The sequence below is a fragment of the Chenopodium album genome, chromosome 23 (assembly GCF_948465745.1).
Source record: "Chenopodium album chromosome 23, dcCheAlbu1.1, whole genome shotgun sequence".
NCBI lineage: Eukaryota > Viridiplantae > Streptophyta > Magnoliopsida > Caryophyllales > Amaranthaceae > Chenopodium > Chenopodium album.
Genome location: NC_137856.1, coordinates 8,548,761 through 8,569,283, shown reverse-complemented (window position 1 = coordinate 8,569,283; position 20,523 = coordinate 8,548,761). Strand labels below are relative to the sequence as shown.

The 20,523-nt window shown below is 32.6% G+C and overlaps 3 protein-coding genes across 3 annotated transcripts; 2 read left to right on the top strand and 1 right to left on the bottom strand.

Moving 5' to 3' along the window:
• The first annotated feature begins 611 nt into the window (after window positions 1-611).
• On the top strand, window positions 612-4,185 carry LOC145608981 (cycloeucalenol cycloisomerase-like). Its single transcript, XM_081664556.1, has 8 exons — window positions 612-750; window positions 869-1,020; window positions 1,402-1,485; window positions 1,580-1,621; window positions 2,206-2,316; window positions 2,405-2,596; window positions 3,278-3,375; window positions 3,535-4,185. Exons 1-8 carry the CDS (start codon window positions 744-746, stop codon window positions 3,722-3,724), a joined length of 876 nt encoding a protein of 291 aa, XP_081520682.1. The 5' UTR covers window positions 612-743; the 3' UTR covers window positions 3,725-4,185.
• Window positions 4,186-9,371: 5,186 nt separating this feature from the next.
• Window positions 9,372-15,071, top strand: LOC145608714 (eukaryotic translation initiation factor NCBP-like). The gene is made up of 6 exons (XM_081664321.1): window positions 9,372-9,570; window positions 12,643-12,738; window positions 12,826-12,930; window positions 13,061-13,138; window positions 14,454-14,573; window positions 14,675-15,071. Exons 1-6 carry the CDS (start codon window positions 9,442-9,444, stop codon window positions 14,804-14,806), a joined length of 660 nt encoding a protein of 219 aa, XP_081520447.1. The 5' UTR covers window positions 9,372-9,441; the 3' UTR covers window positions 14,807-15,071.
• A 742-nt stretch (window positions 15,072-15,813) lies between these two features.
• On the bottom strand, window positions 15,814-17,435 carry LOC145606978 (F-box protein At1g11270-like). Its single transcript, XM_081662783.1, has 3 exons — window positions 16,356-17,435; window positions 16,115-16,207; window positions 15,814-15,894 (listed from the first exon to the last, which is right to left on the bottom strand). The coding sequence occupies exons 1-3, from the start codon at window positions 17,433-17,435 to the stop codon at window positions 15,814-15,816; spliced, it is 1,254 nt and encodes a 417-aa protein (XP_081518909.1).
• Between the last annotated feature and the right edge of the window lie 3,088 nt (window positions 17,436-20,523).

The following is a 20,523-nucleotide window of genomic DNA, read 5'->3' as shown; positions in this document are numbered from 1 at the left end:
GTTCATGATTTCATATACACTTGTCTAAAGTATTATTATTTCAACTCCTATAAGTAATATTAGATTTTTCAGAAAAAGTAGTAATAATAAAATTGATTTATATTGTAGATATTTACTTTAAAGCATCACTTTTTTTATTTATTAGATATAATTATTTTAACTTTTTTTTATAAAAAAATAAAAATAAATAATTAGACTTACCGTGCATGGCACGGGGTCTAAGCTAGTTTAATTCATTTCTCACAACTAGTGGACCCAACGTAATAGTCTCTCTTCCAATTTTTCCACTTATTTTGCATTTTACAATTTTTTATTCTTCCAATTATCCCACTGCCTCCATATTTTATTAATTTCTTCAATTTTGCTAAAACTCCGCGCATGGAGAAATTGAGCAAGTATTAAAAACGGAGAAAGTAAGAACAAAATACTTATAGGTGTTCTTTCAAAAAAAAAAAAATACTTATAGGTGTACGATATACCCGGAATTATGTAACACATTTCAAATTGCTCCTCAATTCACCTCTCGGGGCTGGGCTGGGCCGGGCCGGGTTGGGTCTGATTTGACACTTTTCTAGTCGCACAGCACTCAGCCACTCCTCACATTGGAAAATCAAACAATCAACTTCTCCAAAATTCATCACATCACAGATTCACAGTGAAGTTGTGAACTGAGTCACCAAAGTAAGAAGAAGAACCCAGATTCAAGGACACAATTAGTCTTCCCCACCTAAAACTTCTCCGAAATGGCAGGTATTTAACTACATTTGCGCATTTCATCTTCCTTAATTCGCTTTCCTCCAATTTTGTTACAAAAATAAATTCAAGCTGAAAAATAATAATCATAAATTCCAAAAATTTTTGTGTGCAGGTAAACGAAATTCAAATTCAAATCGGTCTAAACCGAGCAAATGGTTGGCCCAAAATCCGAGCAAAAGATGGGGGGAGTTGTTTTTCCTGCTCTACACTCCCTTTTGGCTTACTCTTTGCCTTGGAATTGTTGTCCCCTTCAAATTATATGAGGTTTTACTTCTATTTTCTTCTTTAATTCATCATTTATGGCCATAATTTTTCTGGGTTTTCTTAGATTTTTAGTAGTATACACAAATACAAGTAGCATTTTTGGGTTGACTTTGAAGGGTAGTTATAATTTTTCAAATTTTATCACATTTACATGCTTTAGTTTTCTAGAGATTTTATTTTAATTGGGCAGTGATGTATACAAGATTTGTTTGAAGTGTGATTTTGTGACTTGTTGAGATATTTTTGAATTATGATATCATATTGTAAATTAAGTGGTAGTCAAAGTTGATTACAAGATTATTTGATTTTGGTCTTAAGTACTACATAACTGGTGATAGTTGAATGATTAAATTTTATGTTATACAATGTGATTATTGACAGAATTTTAAAGAGCTGGAGTACTTGCTTTTGGCTATGATTTCAGCTGTACCATCATTTGCCATACCAATGTTTTTTGTTGGAAAGGTAATATTTTGCAACTACACCCTTTTCGTAAAAGATTACCCGGATTCTTTTAATGTATGCCTTGGTTTAAGTTGATTGAAATGCTGGTTTTCAGGCTGATGAAGGTACTTTCTTGAAGGATCGTTATTGGGTGAAGGTTAGGTTTTGTTTTTTTTATTGTACCATATCAAAAGCTTTTGATTTGTTCATTATTTGATAAATGTCGTTCACCTAATAACAAACGAGCTTTAATAATATCAAACATAATAATAAGCTGCATCAATTGTTTGTTTGTTATTATCAAAACTTTTAATTGTACAGTATAGTTTCTGGTAATTTGATTGTTTATGTTTATGAGGAATTGAAGTTTATAATATAGAAGTTTTGGGAGCATATGGATATTGCATTTCAAGTTTGGCTACTATTTATGCCTCAGTTAGCTACTTGCAAATGCTGTACTCTTTTGAGTCTTTTCTTTCTACGCTACAATATTGGTTCCTATTTCTAATCATCCATGGATTGAATGTTAAAGCAGCTGATGATTTCTCTTCAACAATTTGAAATCTTCAGGGTGTAACATATTTCAATCAAAACCAAAATTGATTATTCCGTGTAGTCATCAACATAAATCTTTCTCCTCTATCCCTTACGATCCAAAGCTTCATCCTCATGTAAATCCATGCACTTCATATCCTTCCTATGAAGTAACATATTTGATGCTGTAATTTCTTCTGTTTGCAGGCGAGTATCTGGATCATTTGCTTCAGTTATGTGGGTAATTACTTTTGGACCCACTATTTCTTCAAAGTGTTGGGAGCTTCATATACCTTCCCATCATGGAAGATGAATGATGTGAGCCACACTGACTTAATAGTCACAATGGTATAGAAATCATTTTAGTCACCAAAACGCTGTTGCTAATTTTTGCTGCCTATTGTAGGTACCACACACAACTTTCCTGCTGACTCATGTTTGTTTTCTATTCTACCACGTTGCTTCAAATATGACACTTCGAAGATTACGCTATGCTCTTGCTGATGTTCCTGAGAAAATCCGGTGGATAATGGAGGGTGCATGGATTCTAGCACTGTCTTATTTTATTGCATACTTGGAGACTATAGCAATTGCAAATGTACGTTGACTCTTTCTGAACCCACTATTCTTGTAATACCATCATAATATCATAATTGGTACATTACTGCCTTAGCTCATCTATATTATGCAAGTTTTTCATATTGTTTTGGTTGATCTACTAAACTAGTATGCGTTGTACTTGAATGTCCTTTAATTTGACTAGCTTGAAGCTGCTACTCCACCCCTTTAATGTATTTAAGCTGAAGTCATAGACAACTGGACCTCACTAAACCTTGGTTATGAACTTCTCTGACAATTCCTCATTCCATCAATATCAAATTATCCATACATAGGCTTCTAGAGTATTTTCTTGAAATTCTATATTTGTACTTGTGAGGTCCACTACGCATAATGCTCAGCAATAAGCAATCTCAATTTTTTTATTTTTTTTTTATTTAAAGGGGATAGGGGTTAGCCAGAACACCTTCGTTTTCCTCTTGAATTGTTTTTATACGATGGCTTAGTAATTGCTTATGTGATTACTATCATCAGGATCAATAGGATTTCCTTTTACTAACTGTATCTGATGTTTTGCCCAATCATACTGATTAATCATCTAATTTCCTCTTATGGATACCATGGCTCATAAGTGCTCTCTGAAATGAGAACATGCTCTACATGCTCCTTACATGTTGAATGTGTGAGTTACTGACTAATGTCTACATCTATGAATGTGCAGTTTCCGTATTATGAATTTGTAGACCGAGACGCAATGTACAAAGTTGGATGTTTGTTTTATGCAATTTACTTCATCGTAAGCTTTCCCATGTTTCTGAGGTGAGTGTATACAGTGGACTGAAACTTATTGCATTTAGTTATCCAAGACTCGGGAATGATATTTGGCTTTCAGAAGCAAAGTATCTCATTATCTCATTTACATCTCCTCTACCTCTATGCTAAATATATATTTTTTCTAATGTGAATTTACTACTTCAGAATTGATGAGAAACCTAGCGACAAGTGGGACTTAGCAAGGGTTGCTGTTGATGCTCTGGGTGCTGCGATGCTTGTCACGATTATACTGGATTTATGGCGTATTTTCTTGGGACCAATAGTTCCACTTCCAGAGGAAAAGCTGTGTGCTCAAGCTGGGCTACCCTGGTTTGCAGATCATGTATCAGCTTGAGAATTTGAGATTATTCTATCATCGAAAACTAGTACCAAACAGGCAAACAGGCAGAACAACAGTAGTAAGACTACAAGCAGAAGATACTTTTGTACCAAATTACCCTTTTTTTTGTAAAAACTATTTTTTCAACCTATTTTCATTTTTGTTTCCCTTGCTGGCCAATTTGAAAGAATACTGTATTCTGGGAAGCATTAAGGAAGCAGGCAGAAGATCTCTATGGCGAAAGTCAAGTGCTCGAGCGATCTCTTGCCCGTATATTCTTAAACACCTGCAGCAGCTGAAGATGTGCGGGAGTGTTTCAAATCAAATGGCCTTGACTGTCAATTTTTGACAGAATTTTCTTTTTTTTTTTTCAAACACATTTGACATTCAATCAATTAATCAGGGTTTCATAACTTTCAATAAAGTTTTTGGATGGAGTAACTATTGTACCAAATAATAAGCCACTGATTAATATTAATTGCCAATAAAGTATCATGTTGTACTATATTACAGTGTAGTTTCCAAATGCAGTAAATTATTTGAAACTAAGGGCTTGTTTGGTATCATTTTTAGTTTTCAGTTTTTTGTTTTTTTGAAAACTAAAAACCAAAAACAGGAAACAAGAAAAAGGTGTTTTCACTTTTTTGTTGTCAGTTTTCAAATTTATCATAATTTTGATAAGTCTAAATAATTTTTAATTCACTATGTGGTACATATAATATACTTTCAAAAAACAAAAAACCAAAAAACAGAAAACCACAACAATGCCAAACGAACCCTAAACTCTTGAAATGGATGAAATGGCTTGTGAATAAGACTTACGCGGAATTAAGTATGGAGTAATTAGTTGAAAGTGTTAATTATGTATAAAATTGTTGAAATGATCTTTCTTTCTGGAAAATTTACAATTTTGCTTGCTAATCTTCAAAGGAAGTGAGTCATACTCACGAGCCGAGTTAGCTAGACAATCTTGAACATTTGAAACTCCCAAGTTTAGTATGAAGCACATATGATATGACTATATGAGTAGACAGAGTAGTAGTGCATCAGTTTGATTGAATTCTTAGTGCATCATAATGTAGACATCCATTTCATGAATTTATCTTTCAAACAACTTACCACATTTGTAATTAATTTTATTGATTACAACGTGATAATATGTATCTTATTGGCAATTATTATGAATAAGTGGTTCATACGTAGACGACTCTAGCTTGCTAGAATAATAACTATACTTGGGAAGTTATAGAGCACTAATCGAGTTTGTTTCGTGGAGAATTTGCTTTCTATTGATCTATGTATAAGTATAAATAACATAGCAATTATGCAGAACTCATCACATACTTCAATTTTTTTCATTCAATAAAAAAATAATTCATCAGTGGGTGATAGAAATTGAGCCCAGGATCTCCTGAAATCGGGAGAATTTAATAGCTCCAACCATTTGAGCTATCTCTTACTACTATATGGTTAAAGTAACCACTATGGCGTTAACTCAATCACTGGCTTCTTCTTACGGGCATTAAGGCCGGTTTCCTTGACCACTCGTGGAGCACCAGCAACTGAACCCAAAAGCAATGGTCGAGGAAAGTGGCCTTGACGCTGGTAAGAAGGAGGCGGAGTTTGAGTTAATGCCATGGCAGTTAATTTAACAAGATGTTGCATTAAAATTATTAATTGGAGAGGATCAATTATTTATCTACTGTTCTTGGTACGATATATAGAGAGTATTATTATGTTGATGTTTATAATAAGGAATTAAGGTGGGAATTTGGAAAAAGGGATCATGTTTTATGTTTTACACAATTGCTGAATAATAAAAGGACTAATCCTTATTTTATTTCGACTTTTAATATTGTACAACAGTTAAAAATCATTCTAATTGACATATACTCTTGTGTAGGTTTTATTAATGAAGATTGTGTTATATTTATACATTCATTTGAAGAAAGAGAATTGGTTCGAATGCTTCCAACGTGTAGGCATATCTTCCTTTGTCACTACATTGGTGAATGGTGATCGGTTCTCAAAACATGTCTTGCCGGTGTTCGATTTGTTGGGAGTAATAGAAATCGATCGTTAAGTAACTGTGTTTGGCGTTTCTTACCCCTCTCGCCCTATACGGCGGTGTCGCCCTGGGAGGAAGGGTGGTGAGGAGTAAGGTCATTGTCAAAGTAATATACTCCATTACTCCATGTTATTTTTTACACCACATGCCTGGTCGGGCGGGCTTGAGTCGGGCCAAAGAATGGGTATTGATCACCATTTATTATGTTTTGCTTAAAATATTTATATTACAGACAAACAAGTAAATTTTTAGTTATTAAAAGTTTAAAACTATGCATCGCACAGGATTAACCTATTATTGGCTAGAATACGAATTAGAAAGTCCCAATGCAATTTTTCATTATAAAGATTTATATTTAGGTCAATTTTTCAATTAAAATTTTGATAGTCATATATATGAAAGCATGTTGAGAAGAAGTGATGATGAACTACATGATACGTAGTTCTCAAACTTTTTAATTATTAATAGCATATAATAGCCGGTTTCAAAAAAAAAAAAAAAAAAAAAAAAAAAAAGCATATAATAGCCCGTATAAATTAATTGAATCACAATTGAAACTAAATGACTTGGTTAATTGTAGTGAATTATTGGTTTTAGTCCTGTCTGACAAAAGTTCGGTAGCGAGTAATATTTGGCGACAGAGTAGCGGATAGCTATTAAGGTAACGAGTAGCTGTCAATTAGTAGTGGTAAAGTTTAGCTGTCAAAATAAAGGTTGATAGTATGAGTGTTTGCCAAAAATAGCAGTTGCAATACTGAAATATATCTAAACTAGGTTAGATTCCGTGTCATGCACGGTTTTTCACTCTTTATTACGGAGTATCATTTTAATAATTTGGTCTAAAGTCTATTTTTTATTTATCCCAAATTAAGCAACTTAAATTTTTTTTTTTTATCTTTTATGACTACATATCATTTTTTTTTATTTAAGCTTTTATTTTGAACCCTGATGTCATATTTTTTTTAATTTCACATTTCATAATTTTTTATTCACAAATTATGTTAGGTTGAAAGATATATATTTAATGATTTTCTTACTATAGATAATCATTATACATTAAAAAAGTAATCACTTACATGGGAATTTATATAAATAATATTGTCAAATATCTAAGTTGGTAAACATCTAAGTTGGTAATTACGATTTTCTTTCCTAAATTTTGAAAAAATAAATTGCTTATATTTTCTATCAATTTTTTAAAAAGTTTTTTTAATTAAAAAATATATATATACAAAGGATACACCAGTAGCTGACAAGTGTCATTGCTGGTGTATTTTTTTAGTATATATATTGATTGATTATTGATTCATATAAATATTGTTAAAAAAGTAAAAATTGATTTGCCAAACGCTACTATTTTTAAAGTTTGAGAAAAGCTACCTAAACACTACCTTTATCGCTAACCGCTACTAGAACCGCTAGCTTGACAATTACTCCCAATTTTTTCTAGTAGTGTTTTGCCTGGTTAAAACGCTAATCGCTACCTCAAATGCTACCACCAAACAGGGCCTTAGTTATTTTCTTCGTAAGGACTTCTAAGAACACGGATGCATTAGAAATGAAATAAGATCTTGGTATGACTTTCTTGTTAACTACAGACCTGCTAGTAAATTAAATTAAATTGTAATCATGTAGCTTACCATTGGAGTGACAATATTGATGTAGTTGCATCAAGGAACGCTGCTCAAACAAGCTACCTTGCTTCATTTTTTCAAAGAACAATTCATTCACTTGTATTATGGCATGCGTAACGTCACTTCATTTTTCAAAGAACAATTCATTCACTTATATTATGGCATGTGTATAATTAAGGGCCTGTTCACATTTACTGAACTGAGCTGAACTGAACTAAACTGATTGAAGCTGAACTGAACTGAACTGAATTGAACTGAACTGAAAACTTTATGAGAGAAGGAAATTAATTTAATTAACAACTGAACTGAATAGAACTAAAATGAATATTTTATGAGAGAAGGAAATTAATTTAATTAGCAACTGAACTGAATAGTGCTAAAATGAATATTTTATGAGAGAAGGAAATTAACTTAATTAGCAACTGAACTAAATAGAGCTGAAATGAATATTTTATCAGAGAAGGAAATTAATTAGGAACTAAATTGAACTGAACTAAACTGAATAGAGCTGAAATGAATATTTTATGAGAGAAGGAAATTAATTAGGTATTGAAATGAACTGAACATACTGATCGGAGCTGAACTGAACTGAGGTGAAATTGAGCTAAAGTGAACATGCCTTAAAACTATTTAATTTATTTATTTTATCAAGCTACAACATTCTATTGCTTACAATTGGAGCACTTTAGCTTGTAGCTTAATAATATACAAAATTTTAATGTGTCAAGGTAAGCAACAAGCCTTTGTGGCTTACCATTAGAGATGCTCTAGTATATGAGTAGCATTTAAAATCTATACTTCTTCCACTGACTATGTACTAAGCAAGAGACCAAGAGTGACGCAATTAAAAATTTAGCTCTACTTTTTCAAACCCCCCCCCCCCCCCCTTTTTTTTTAAAAAAAACTATTCTATAAAATATTTTAGATATGTTTAATAATTCAACGCGCTTATAAAATAACAAAGTAAACTCTATTATAACACTGATCAAGTAATCCCTATAACACTGAAGAAGTAACCCCGGTAACACTGATTAAGTAACCCCATAACACTAACAAATTAAAGTAACCACGCACATCGGCACATGATAGTTGGCCATACGATATATATAAAAGTGTTAGTGTTAAATCATTTTATTTACTTTATATGTACATTATAATTTGATATTTTTCATATCTTTAATATTAAGTCAATGTAAAAATAAAAAAAAAAAACTTAAGGTTTGTTGGTGTTCGTGTTTGTTTTCACAAAACCAAAAACAGGAAACTAGAAGAAGTTATTTCCATTTTTCAGTTGTCAGTTTTCAATATTATCATGATTGTAATCTGTGTTGACCAAATTTTGATTCATTTTATGACAAATTTCTTCTGTTTTATTTTACTTTCAACGCTTTCCTTTTCATGTTTGCAGATGCATTATTTCAATCGCTAATATCTTTACTAATTACCAATGTGTGAAAATTATAAACATTTAATTTTAAAATAGTATAAATCAAGATGAATCCAACAAGATCCAACTAACTATATATTTTAGTAGCTATAAATCATGAATGCTATTCAAAGTGAAATTAATTAATAATACGTAGTATAATAGTCAAATTGTTGCAAGTATTAAAAAAAATAAATCATATGATTTTGAAAATAAAAAACCAAATAATTGAAAACTACACCAATGCCAAACGAGCCCTTAAATGTTGCCTGTCTGGAGTAGATGTGTCAAATTTAACCCGACTGACCGATCTATCCAAAAAAAACCGATTCAAATTTCAACTACTCTGAATACAATGATAAAAGTCGTGTAACATATTAACATGACTCAACGACAATAAAATTTACCCGATCCGATGTTAGCAAACCCTTTCCAAGTACTCAAATTCACACTTTTATTTGGAGTGTAAGAATAGCAGTCCGTGTGACCGTGTTCACCAACACATTCCAGAACGTTATTAAAGTTGTACCAAAATCTAACCATCAGACAATTGGGGTTAGGGTTTGAGACAAAAACACGAGGGCAAAAATCAATTTATTCAGAAATGGACATGGTTGAGAAGAACAACGCCATTAACAATCAAGGTGTTGCTGATAATTCTCTGCTCGATGGAGAAGCCGAAGATCGTGAACGTCAAGCCCGCGACCTTAAAGCCGGCCTTCACCCCCTCAGGGTACTTATTTTCTCCTCCTTTTTTCCCCTTTTTTGCAATTTATCGCGATTTCAGGAACTAATTTAGTGTTATTGTCAATTAATTGAAATTATATGTGTTAAAGGAGTGAATTTGATGATACGGGTATGATTAGTTTAATGGTGAATCGAATTCCAAAATTTTATATTTGTAAATTGGCAAATTTAATTAAACATGAGTTTAAAGGTATAGTTTTTCGAATTAATTGTTGCAATTTAGCTTTTTTCTTTAGCTTTACTTAAAAAAAAAAAAAAATTTTGAATATTTTTTAATTAATTCTGGTTTTGAACATGTTTGATGAATAGGGGTTATGGTTTTTAGCAAATATGAAAGGCTTGTACCTGGGTTCTTGTGTTTTTTTTAATTTAAGGATATGTTGGCTGAATTAATTGTAAATAGTGCTAAATGAGTCAGTTTTACTGGTAAAAACACAATGCAGCTCTGTTTGTAATGAAAATTTGCTGCCTTGGGGTCGAGTGCTGCTGTGATAATTGAGTATTAAAGTGTAATGAGGCATATTCATCACCAGTATTTTACACACCTTCTGGTTTGAAGGCGTATTGGGCATCCCTTTTACTTTGCCAAATCTAAAAAACTTTCGACGAGCCTTTGATACAGTTATGGATTTCTGTGGACCTTGATGTAAAATTTTGGTCTTTTCCTTGTGATTTTATGAATCAAGTTCTCATATTTATCCCATGATGTTATAGGAGCTATTATTTTCTAGCTTATTAGATCTATGGTGGCGATTTGTTCCCTTTGAACAATAGAGCTTTGGATTCAGGGTTGGAGGGTGGGGGGGGGGGGGGGGTTGTAGTCACTAGTCAGTGAGTAAGGGGTTATACTAAGGTCATCTTTCAACTTCCTTAGGAAATCATGTACTATTAGTTTACACAATACACCATCACACCCTTACCATGCTGCAATTTTATTTGCAATGAATTTTACTCTTGTGACATGATGCTACTTAATGCAAGCACAATGGAACAAGCTTGATGTTATAGACAAGCATTATTAACTTTTTAAATAGAGGCAAACTTGTGAATTTATGCCAAATTTAGTGATATCAAGGACACACAATTCTTATTTGGTGGATAAGTAATAAGTTATTGATTTATAAAGAACCAACCATTTGTAAAAAGGAGGGCTAGGGACAAAATCAAGTTAACTCATCTAACTTTTCTAACTTTGGTTGCTCTTATAAATTTTTAATGGCATTTGGGGTATTTTAGGGGGATTTTGTTGGGTCTAATTGGGTATTTTAAAAATGTTTTGGTAGCTTTGATAGACGGGTAGGAATAAGCAGGTTAATCAATTGTGTAGTTTAGCTTTTTGGTGACCCCCCACTGTATAGGAAAGTGTGCTTAAGGCGCATGTAGGAGCTAGGTAAATGGGGTTCATCGCTTTGTTTTTTTAGCTAGAAAAGCTCATTTAAAGAGGGTTTTTAATTTTTATTAAGTTTTCCTCGCTTCTATGAGGCTAATTGGGCGCGCCTAGGTGCAGCTGGATCCCTGACTTCCTGTTGCCCTAGGGTTCCTAGAGCTTTGAGGAGTATTTGTTCCACGTGCACATCATCAACAATATTTATTTGCATGCTTAGGTAATGGGAGTAATGTATTAAGTGGGGCATGCATTTAACTTTGAGAGTAGCTAAAGAGATTTAAGTTGTGGATATTAAATAGAATGACTCATTATGATAGGGCTTGAAATGAAGAATATGTGTCTTAATGTCTGTCCTTTTTGTTTGGTCTTCCTTCATAACTATAAGTCGATGCATTGGACATCATGTTGTTGATTTGAACTTTGAGGTACTCTCTTTGACAAGTTAATCACCAAAGTAATTTGTTTTGTGTTTTACATTGAGGGTGATTGTTTATGAGAGATCTACATATTTAGTTAACTTCTTTGGAGAAAAACTGATTTTGCTGAGGTAAATTGAGTGTTAAAGGCACACTTGCATAAAAAAAAATAAAATAAAAAATAGGTTACACTGAATTTCTTGTTTAACTGGTTGAGTTTAATGAACATGGCTTTCGGAGTCAACAAATTTTTTTGTTTTACTATGAGTTGACTTAATCTTGGAGGTTCAGTTGTTAAATAAAAGTTGTTAGGATTTTTGTTGAACTCTCAGATCTTAGTTTGAAAATTATGTTGTGAACAGAGCTTATTTGAAACTGATCCTAATAAAATTGAGTGATAATGATTGGAAAGTCAACTTTTTGGATTTGGATCAACCAGGTAGGTTGATGTGTACGTAGAAAAGCATGGGTATAAACCAGGTTTTGTTATGCTGTCAGCTTTCTTAATTCAGTAATTAGTTTTATTTGAATAGTATAATCAATTCATTAATAAGAGCATGCTTGGATTGAGAGTAATGTATTACTAGAGTAATGAAAGTCAAACTAAACTAGAAGATAATGATGGTGTGATTGCAAGGAGTTTTATGTAATGGTAGTGTGGTGATAGGTGAATAAAGGGAAACTATTGCCCTAATTTTGGGGGTAATAGTTGCACTAGGGGGGGGGGGGGGGGGTAACTATTAGTCTATTAACCTCATTATCTGGGCAATGATTCCTCCACCTCTCTCTTTTCCTCATGTCACTTATACCTTATTTTATTTAGCAACACCTTATCTCTCTACAACAACACCTCTAATCACTTTTGTTTTTCCTAGTTTGACTTTTATTACCCCCAATTCAAGCATGGCCTAAGTGTTAAGACCATAAGGTTGCTCTCGAAATGCATCAAATTATGAACTAGTATTTAATAGGTTAGGTGATTTGTCTTTCTATTAGATGACCCAACTCTTTGTTGCACAAGTGCTAATATTTGGACATGATTAAGTGGTTTACCTTTCTGATTTCCAGTTGAATTCACAAAATTGATTATAAAATAGGGCAAATGTTTTGCACAGAAATATTTGAGGGGATGTTTTGTTCTGTGCGCCGTCATTAATGCAAAATTTCTCCTAAATTACAAGAATGCTTCTGCTTTACCTAATATGATTATTGTGCTTACTGTCATCTCTAACCTTTTGCTGACCATTGCAAACAGCACAAGTTTGTATTTTGGTATACTCGTCGAGCTCCTGGTGTGCGTACACAAACACCTTATGAAGAGAGCATAAAGAGACTTGTGGACTTTAGCACTGTAAGATTGCTTATGAATTCATTAAGGCTGATTATTTCTTCACTCATTATTTTGATATTGCTTCTTGATTCTTTTGGGTATACATAGGTTGAAGGATTCTGGGTCTGCTATTGTCATTTTGCCCGTCCTTCTACATTACCAAGCCCCACTGATTTGCATCTTTTCAAAGATGGAATTCGCCCACTATGGGAGGTAAATCCTTGATGCTAGATTTTGAACGCTTTTTTCTTGAGCATGATAATGCTTTCTGAGGTTTTCTGTGGTCTCTCATTTTGATGTTGGTGCCTTCTTTTCTGTTAACACTTTTGTTATACTTTATTAGGATTCTGCTAATTGCAGCGGTGGGAAGTGGATCATCCGATTCAAGAAGGCTGTTTCAGGGCGCTTCTGGGAAGACCTGGTCAGTGGTTCAAATTTTTAGTTGTAATTCTTGTAAATCTTTTTTAATTATCTTATCTTTCAATATCCTTGTTGAGCTATCTGAATTGTTTAATGATTGAATGTTATGGACGTTGTTCTGGACATTCTTGGTACCTATGTAGAAACTGTATGGGGAAGGATAATATCAGTCATCTTGCTCAATGGAACAAGCAAATTGCTACTTTTTTTATTTATATTTTTTTAAAAAATTTTATTTTTATTTATTTTTTAAAAAAAATTTATAGATGATTGCAACTTGAAATATAGGTGACTTTGTCTTAACAACTTTTATTAAAGGATATTTCATAATTTTACTAAAAGCCTTGTTTGTGAGTTTAGGAAGATAAACCCCCCCCCCCCCCCTTTTTTTTTTTTTTTTTTTTCTTTTTTTCTTTTTTTGTGTGGCTTTTAATTTTTGAGGATTTTTTTTTTTTTCTTTTTTTGTGTGGCTTTTAATTTTTGAGGTTTTTTTTTTTTTTTTGTTTTTTGTTTTTTGTTTTTTGTGTGGCTTTTAATTTTTGAGGAATTTATTTATTTATTTATTTATTTTTGTGTGGCTTTTAATTTTTGAGGAAAAAAAAACTCCACAGAATGCTTCCAAGTGTTGCTTGCTGTTGTTGCTATGGTATTAAGAAATATTGATACATAATCTAATTTCCCCCATCACTCAATAGAGCTATCTCGGGAATCCATCCTTAAGTATTTACTATGTTAAGTTGCCAACTTTCCTAGAAATTCTGGAATTCAAATGTTATTCCCTTAGCATTCTAACATGATCAATGTGACTATTATTGCCAGATGGAATCAATTATTAGTTTATTGTTATTCTGTTGGAACTCTTGGAAGTAGCACTGTGAAATTTCTCGCCCAATCTCTCTCTCCAATAAGTCAATTTGATGGCCTTATATTATTTAAAAGGATCTTGCTAACGAACAGGCATTTAAAATATTACCTAAAATGGTACTTTCTCCGTCCCTAAATTACATTCCTCTTTCGCTCTATTATGTGAGGAATAAATGTTAGAAAGAGGAATGTAATTTTGGGACGGAGGGAGTATTAATTTGGGAAAGTATGACAAAACCACGTGTCGGTCGGTGTAATTAATGTTCATTTTAATTTAATCTTTCTACTTTTATCTAGCTTAGGGGCGTTTGTTAGCTTTTGGTTATTTAAAATTTTTTATTATTCTATTGATAAAATGCTTGCACATTGTTTAAAGCTGGTCAACCGTATCGCAGTGAAGACTGAAGATTCTTTGTCATGCTCACACCTGGTGTTGCTTATTTGTTTTCCAGGTTTTAGCCTTGGTAGGTGACCAGCTTGACTATGGTGATAATATCTGTGGTGCTGTACTCAGCATAAGGTTTAGTGAGGATATATTGAGTGTTTGGAATAGGAATGCATCCGACCATCAGGTTTGCAATTTACAATTATTACCACCAAACTCACGATAAATAGTTTTAATAATCTTATGTGGTAATCTGTTTCTAACTCCCAAATTTCATGTGGGTTGTAGGCTGTGATGGGGTTGAGAGATGCAATAAAACGTCATTTGAAGCTTCCCCACAGCTATGTGATGGAATACAAGCCTCATGATGCCTCTTTACGTGACAATTCTTCATACCGAAACACATGGCTGAGGGGATAAATTTGGACGGGACGTTGGTATACGCATGGAAGTGTATCTTTGAAGGGATCTCGACGCATTTGTTAATGTTCCTGTGTTTAGGAGTCGTAACTTATCCTTGGGTCCTCACTTCCCAAATGTTCCTTAATGGCCAAAATCACACTGAAGTGATGCCAGCTTAGTGATACCGTTATTAATCAACCTGTTGAACACGTTTATGTTGGACCTGAATCTGTAATGCTCTTGAATATATATGGCAGGATCTTGGTTTACTGGTTATTTTACATATTTCTCCCTTTGTGATGCCAGTGTAACTAGGTCACTATTTTTGGCATGTTCAATATTTAAGCATCTAGTTTTCAATTTTAGGGTGAGATAGTGAGATAATATACTTCCTCCTTTCAGTTTTACTTGCATAGGTGTATAGGCCAATATGCGCATAGCTAGGAATATTCACCACTTCACCGGTTGACACCTAAAAAACCGGAAAATCATACTTTTCCACTTCAATTTTAGAGTATTCTGATTCCTATATCCTATCTAAATTTGTCTATAGTAGTGTTAGCTTTAATAATGAAAGCATACTTTGATACTTATCCTATTAAAATTTTAAATAAAAACTTTAAAAATTATGCATGCATTACAATTTCTCTATAAATACACATATTGGTGACAACTATACTGCATCACAAAACATAAAAATACTCAAAACCTTAACTTGGAGAATATTTCAAGACTAGTGTCAAAGACATGTAGTTTTGTGACTTACATATGTGGCTACTGGCCTGATCTAATCATACTTGTTGGACCGGGTTCAGAGATCATTCAAAATTCAGAACAAATTGATTTAGGTCTCTGTATCCTATGATCTGAGTTTATCCCAAGAGCAGTATTCACATTATCTTTCAAAATTCCTTTTAGTAAAGCAATGTATAGTTATAATGTCCCTTGCCTATTTTCAGATACATTCTAACAGCAACAAATGAAGGATAAGATAGTAGAATATTGATCACTCAAAAGGTCAGCAACTAGTAGGAAGAAATCAACGATTGAATTTGCTGTGAACAAACAACTACAGCAATACTACTAGTCCTATAGTTTGCAATTTTCTAAACAACAATTTTTTAACCATGAATGCGAAAGCAAAGATTATAGGTATTTGCAATGTATCCATATGAAATCATAGCAATAGAATCCAACAGTAGTACATCTATAATAAAGCACCAAACATAGCAGTGCTAGTAGTTCCTTTGATGAATCAGCTAAAGAAAAAAGACATTATATTGTTTCTGCACGCTGTTTACATAATGATCTAGAAAAAGAACGAACCATCAAAATCACAAACGCAATGAAACGCTTACAGAAGTCCCTAAGATCACATAACTCGACATTCCGAGGAATGGAAGCAGTACAACAACTGTCCTAATATCAAAACAGAAATAAAAAAAATGTTTATTGCAGTACTATCTAATTGGCTTATTCTGAAATTCATAAGTGGCATAAGTTGATGGAAGCCATGCTTTGTACCTGTTATCGCCTTTCGATACCTTCAAAGCTTCAAAGGATCAACCAAACTCTCAGCTTGAGTATCTGCGAAACTGATTAGACCATTAGTTGTTCCACAAGCTTTCAACTGCTGTTTATTAATTTGGTATGATATCAGTTTTGACGTAGGCATCCCCAAACGAATATCGAACAATCTTCCGGAGTTTTCATCATAAGCAACCCGTGTACTTATTCCAAAATACTTCAACTCAGTGAAAGTGTAAGAATCAAGTTTTGAAGTATTGGTATCATACAATTCCCAATGGTTTTGAGGGACCTCCTCCAACTTCCATACACCAGTTCTGTCAGCGGTAAAAGAAAATACGGCTAAAGATTTGCCTGAGACAAACAGAAACTTGTACATTGGCCAGATCTCAAGAGGGAGTTCAACAACACGAAAGTCCTCGCTTCCAAAATCGAAGGAAAGGACATGGGTGTTTTGACTGTTTTCGAGTAGCCCTTTTACACCTCTAACCAACCAATGTGCAGACCCTTTACAGATTTGAGGCTTACGCAATATAATATCTCCATAGACCACCATATCATTCAATACTACATGTTTTATCTCCCAAGAACGATTAATACTTGAATACACTATAAACTCAGATGATAGTCTACTTTTAGAAGAATTATCTGCACTAAATCCAATCACCTTATATGCTCCACTAGAAAAATCAAAGCCAAGAACAAACATATTGATGGGTAACACAGTTCTTGGACATGCAGAAAGTACCAAAGATTTATGTAAATAGGGGTTATACAACCTCAAATTTGGATCCATACCTCGATTCCGAGCATTGTCATCGAGCAAGATCAAACCATTTAAAGATTCCCAAACCTGACAATCTTCCCCTACAGTAAACTGAATCTTTTCATGTAATGTTGAGTCTACGATTCTGATTTTTCGATCATCTTCATCTCTAAGTGCATCAATCAGCAGTGAGCGATTTCCAAAAGAATTGTTGAAACGGAGAAGATGTTGTTTAATGAAAAATGGGGAATCAATTATTGTACACCAAGATTTGCAAACGACGCGAAATCGAAGAAGGGCTTTTGCCGGTAGGTTCTCAAATATACCCGGGCATAAATCTAGCGGTAAGTTCATCTTTTTCGGCAGCAAATCATTGAAGTTAGTTTTCATTTTCTTGGTTTGTGGGATTGGAATGGAAGAAAATTTGGTTGTGAGGAGAGAGATGGTTGTGAATAGAGAGAAAATACGTAGTAAGAGATTTGTTTAAAGTTTTGAGTAATTTGTAAATGAGCAATGATTTGTGGGGTTTTTATAAGAGAAGCTCCAAATGTTAGTACCAACTAACTCAAACAGAGCAAAAACTCAAACAGAGCAAAGTAGTAAGGGAAGTTGAGGGCGGCTAAAAACACGTAATCAAAGAGACCAGTTTTGTGTAAAAACAGGTCTCTTTAATGTACCAGTTTTTTGCCTTTTTAAATACCCAACTTTATTTTTGTTTTTATTTTAAATAAACCCAATTTTCATCTCTTTTATTTACCTTTGTACTGTATTATTTATAAACTTGTATTTGTATTGTTTTGAATAGACTTGTACTACTTCGTATATAACAGTTCTATGAGATGTATATTCGTTCTTTACTTTCTTTTCCTTAGATCTTTATTGTAAGAAATGGTTCTTAATTAAAATTTTGACTTTCATAAACAAATTATATACAATATATTATAATAGTCATCCGTATAATTTAATTTAATTTTTTTCCTTAAAATAAATCAAGATCATATACTATTGATTGTAAATCATTTTATTAACACTATACTTCACACATAGTACAAACTATAATGTACTACGTTAAAAAAAAAAAGTATGTGATTAATCATTCGGAACTATATATTAAATTGTGTTTTGATCATTATGTGAGTAATCATATGGAACTATATATATATATTATATAGTAGATAAATAATACTCCCTCCCTCCCTATAACTTCGACCCTTTTGGGATGATTTCGCGGTTATTTAGAAACTTTAAAATAAAAAGAAATATAAACATATTGGAAAAAATAAATTTACATGGAGTTTGTAAAAAGTAGAGAGATAAAGTATTAAAAATTCATGAAAAAACAAAATTTTATATGGGAAGCTAATTTTGCACAAATATTGTTATAAATTGGTGTAATGGTGGGTATTTTAATGCAAATGAGTCGATTATTTTGGGACTAAAATTAAGCCAAAAGGGTCAAAGTTTTGGGTACGGAGGAAGTACTTCATAAATTAAAGTATATTTTAATAGGTTCGTATAATTTCCGTACCCCCATTATCTAATTCCTGGATCCGCCAGTGTGTATAATGGAGGGAAAATGAGAATTGTACAGTAAAAATATAAAACGGTGTGGGACCCATAGCTGAATAAAAAAACAAATGGAGAAGGGACCCATTAGTTGATAAAACAAATCTGAAATAATTTAATTATTTTTTTTTTATCTTTTCTCTTTTACTGTATTACTCCCCTCTCTCTCCTCAATCTATCTCCTCAATTAAAGCAATTTCTGAGTTCTTCTTCAATGAAGCAATTTCTGAGCTTTCTCCTCCATTGAACCAGCTTTATAAAATTATCTGAAAAATAAAAAATTAATTATTTCGCTTATTTTTGCTCTATTTTTTTAAAAATCTCAATTTGTATTTTTTTCTTTAATTATTTCGCTATTTTTTGCTCTATTTTTCATATGATTAGTTTAGAATTCCTTCAATTAAATCCTAAATCCCCTAAAATTGAAAGGATCTTATCAATTAAATCACAATGAGTAAGCTATTTCACTTTAATCGCTATTATAAGCTGAATTTTCCTTGGTTTTCTTACTCTAAAAAATGAAATTGCCCTGCTTCGTTATAAATCATTGTTTTTTATTTAGTTTTTAGCAGCGAAGATGGTTCTTTTCTAGGCCGTGAAAATTTTAGGTTGACCTTAATTACTAAGGTTGATAATAATGTTCATCCTCTTTTTTTAATTAACTTTTATGTCTACTTTATTAGTTATTGTTCTATAGGGTTGGATGGACTTATTAATATATTAATTGCCTACGAGTAGTGTTTATTAACTGCTTTAATTATTGAATTGGTGATGCGGAGTTAACTAATTCACTTGCCAACATTAAAAGAACATATGCACGCTAAAAACTTTGAACTATATTATTAATATATGCACACTAACATATAAGATGTTACATGACTAACAAGATGTTACATGACTATATTATTAATATATGCACACTAACATATAAGATATGAAAATTGTATAAAGCGATATGAATCTAACAAGATCTACATGACTATATATTTAGTTAAGTATAAATTGTTAAAGCTAGTCAAAGTGAAACGTGTAAATAGTGTAAAAGTCAAACTTTAGCAAGTATTAAAAAAAAAAAACGGAGGAAGTATACAACTGTATACTACAAGGATTTCGTTAAAGGTCTCTAGGGTACTACTAGAAAATATCTTTATAATGTTCAACTGTATAATAAAAGGGTTTCACTAAAGGTTCCTAGGGTACTACTACTAGGAAGTCAAGGATATTTGTTTATCTTTTTTAAAAAAGATTATTTTAAAAAAGATTATCTAAAATGACTTGAAAAGTTTCAAAAATATAACATTTTCACTTACAAAATTAATAGAATCAACTTTAACTTCCCCGAAATATGTAGCAATGTATTGTTAATGAACGGTGTTGATGATTGAGAATATGCTTGCATACTTGTGTCGTTATGCGTATCAACAATCATCACACAAGTACCATTGATAGCTTCAAAGTAAGTTTACATGGATCGAGCTCCCAACCCTATCAAGTTATCTTACAGATCTCATCATACAGTCACATTAACTATGGATACAAGAGAACTAATTAAGATCCTGTTTCAATAAAACCGCAAATACTACCATATATACATAATCCATGATCACCTAACTAGCTTAGCATTCATATGTTTACAACAGTGGGGGCAATGTACATATCACTTTTTTTTTTTTTTTTTCATTTTTCCATATAATGTTTTAAAAGCTTAACATACATATGCTTTCACTGAGTCAAAAATATGTACGACTGTATACTACAAGAGTTTCGTTAAAGGTCTATCTCTAGGGTACTACTAGAAACATCTTTATAATGTTCAACTATATAATAAAAGGGTTTCGCTAAAGGTTCCTAGGGTACTACTACCAGTGAGTCAAGG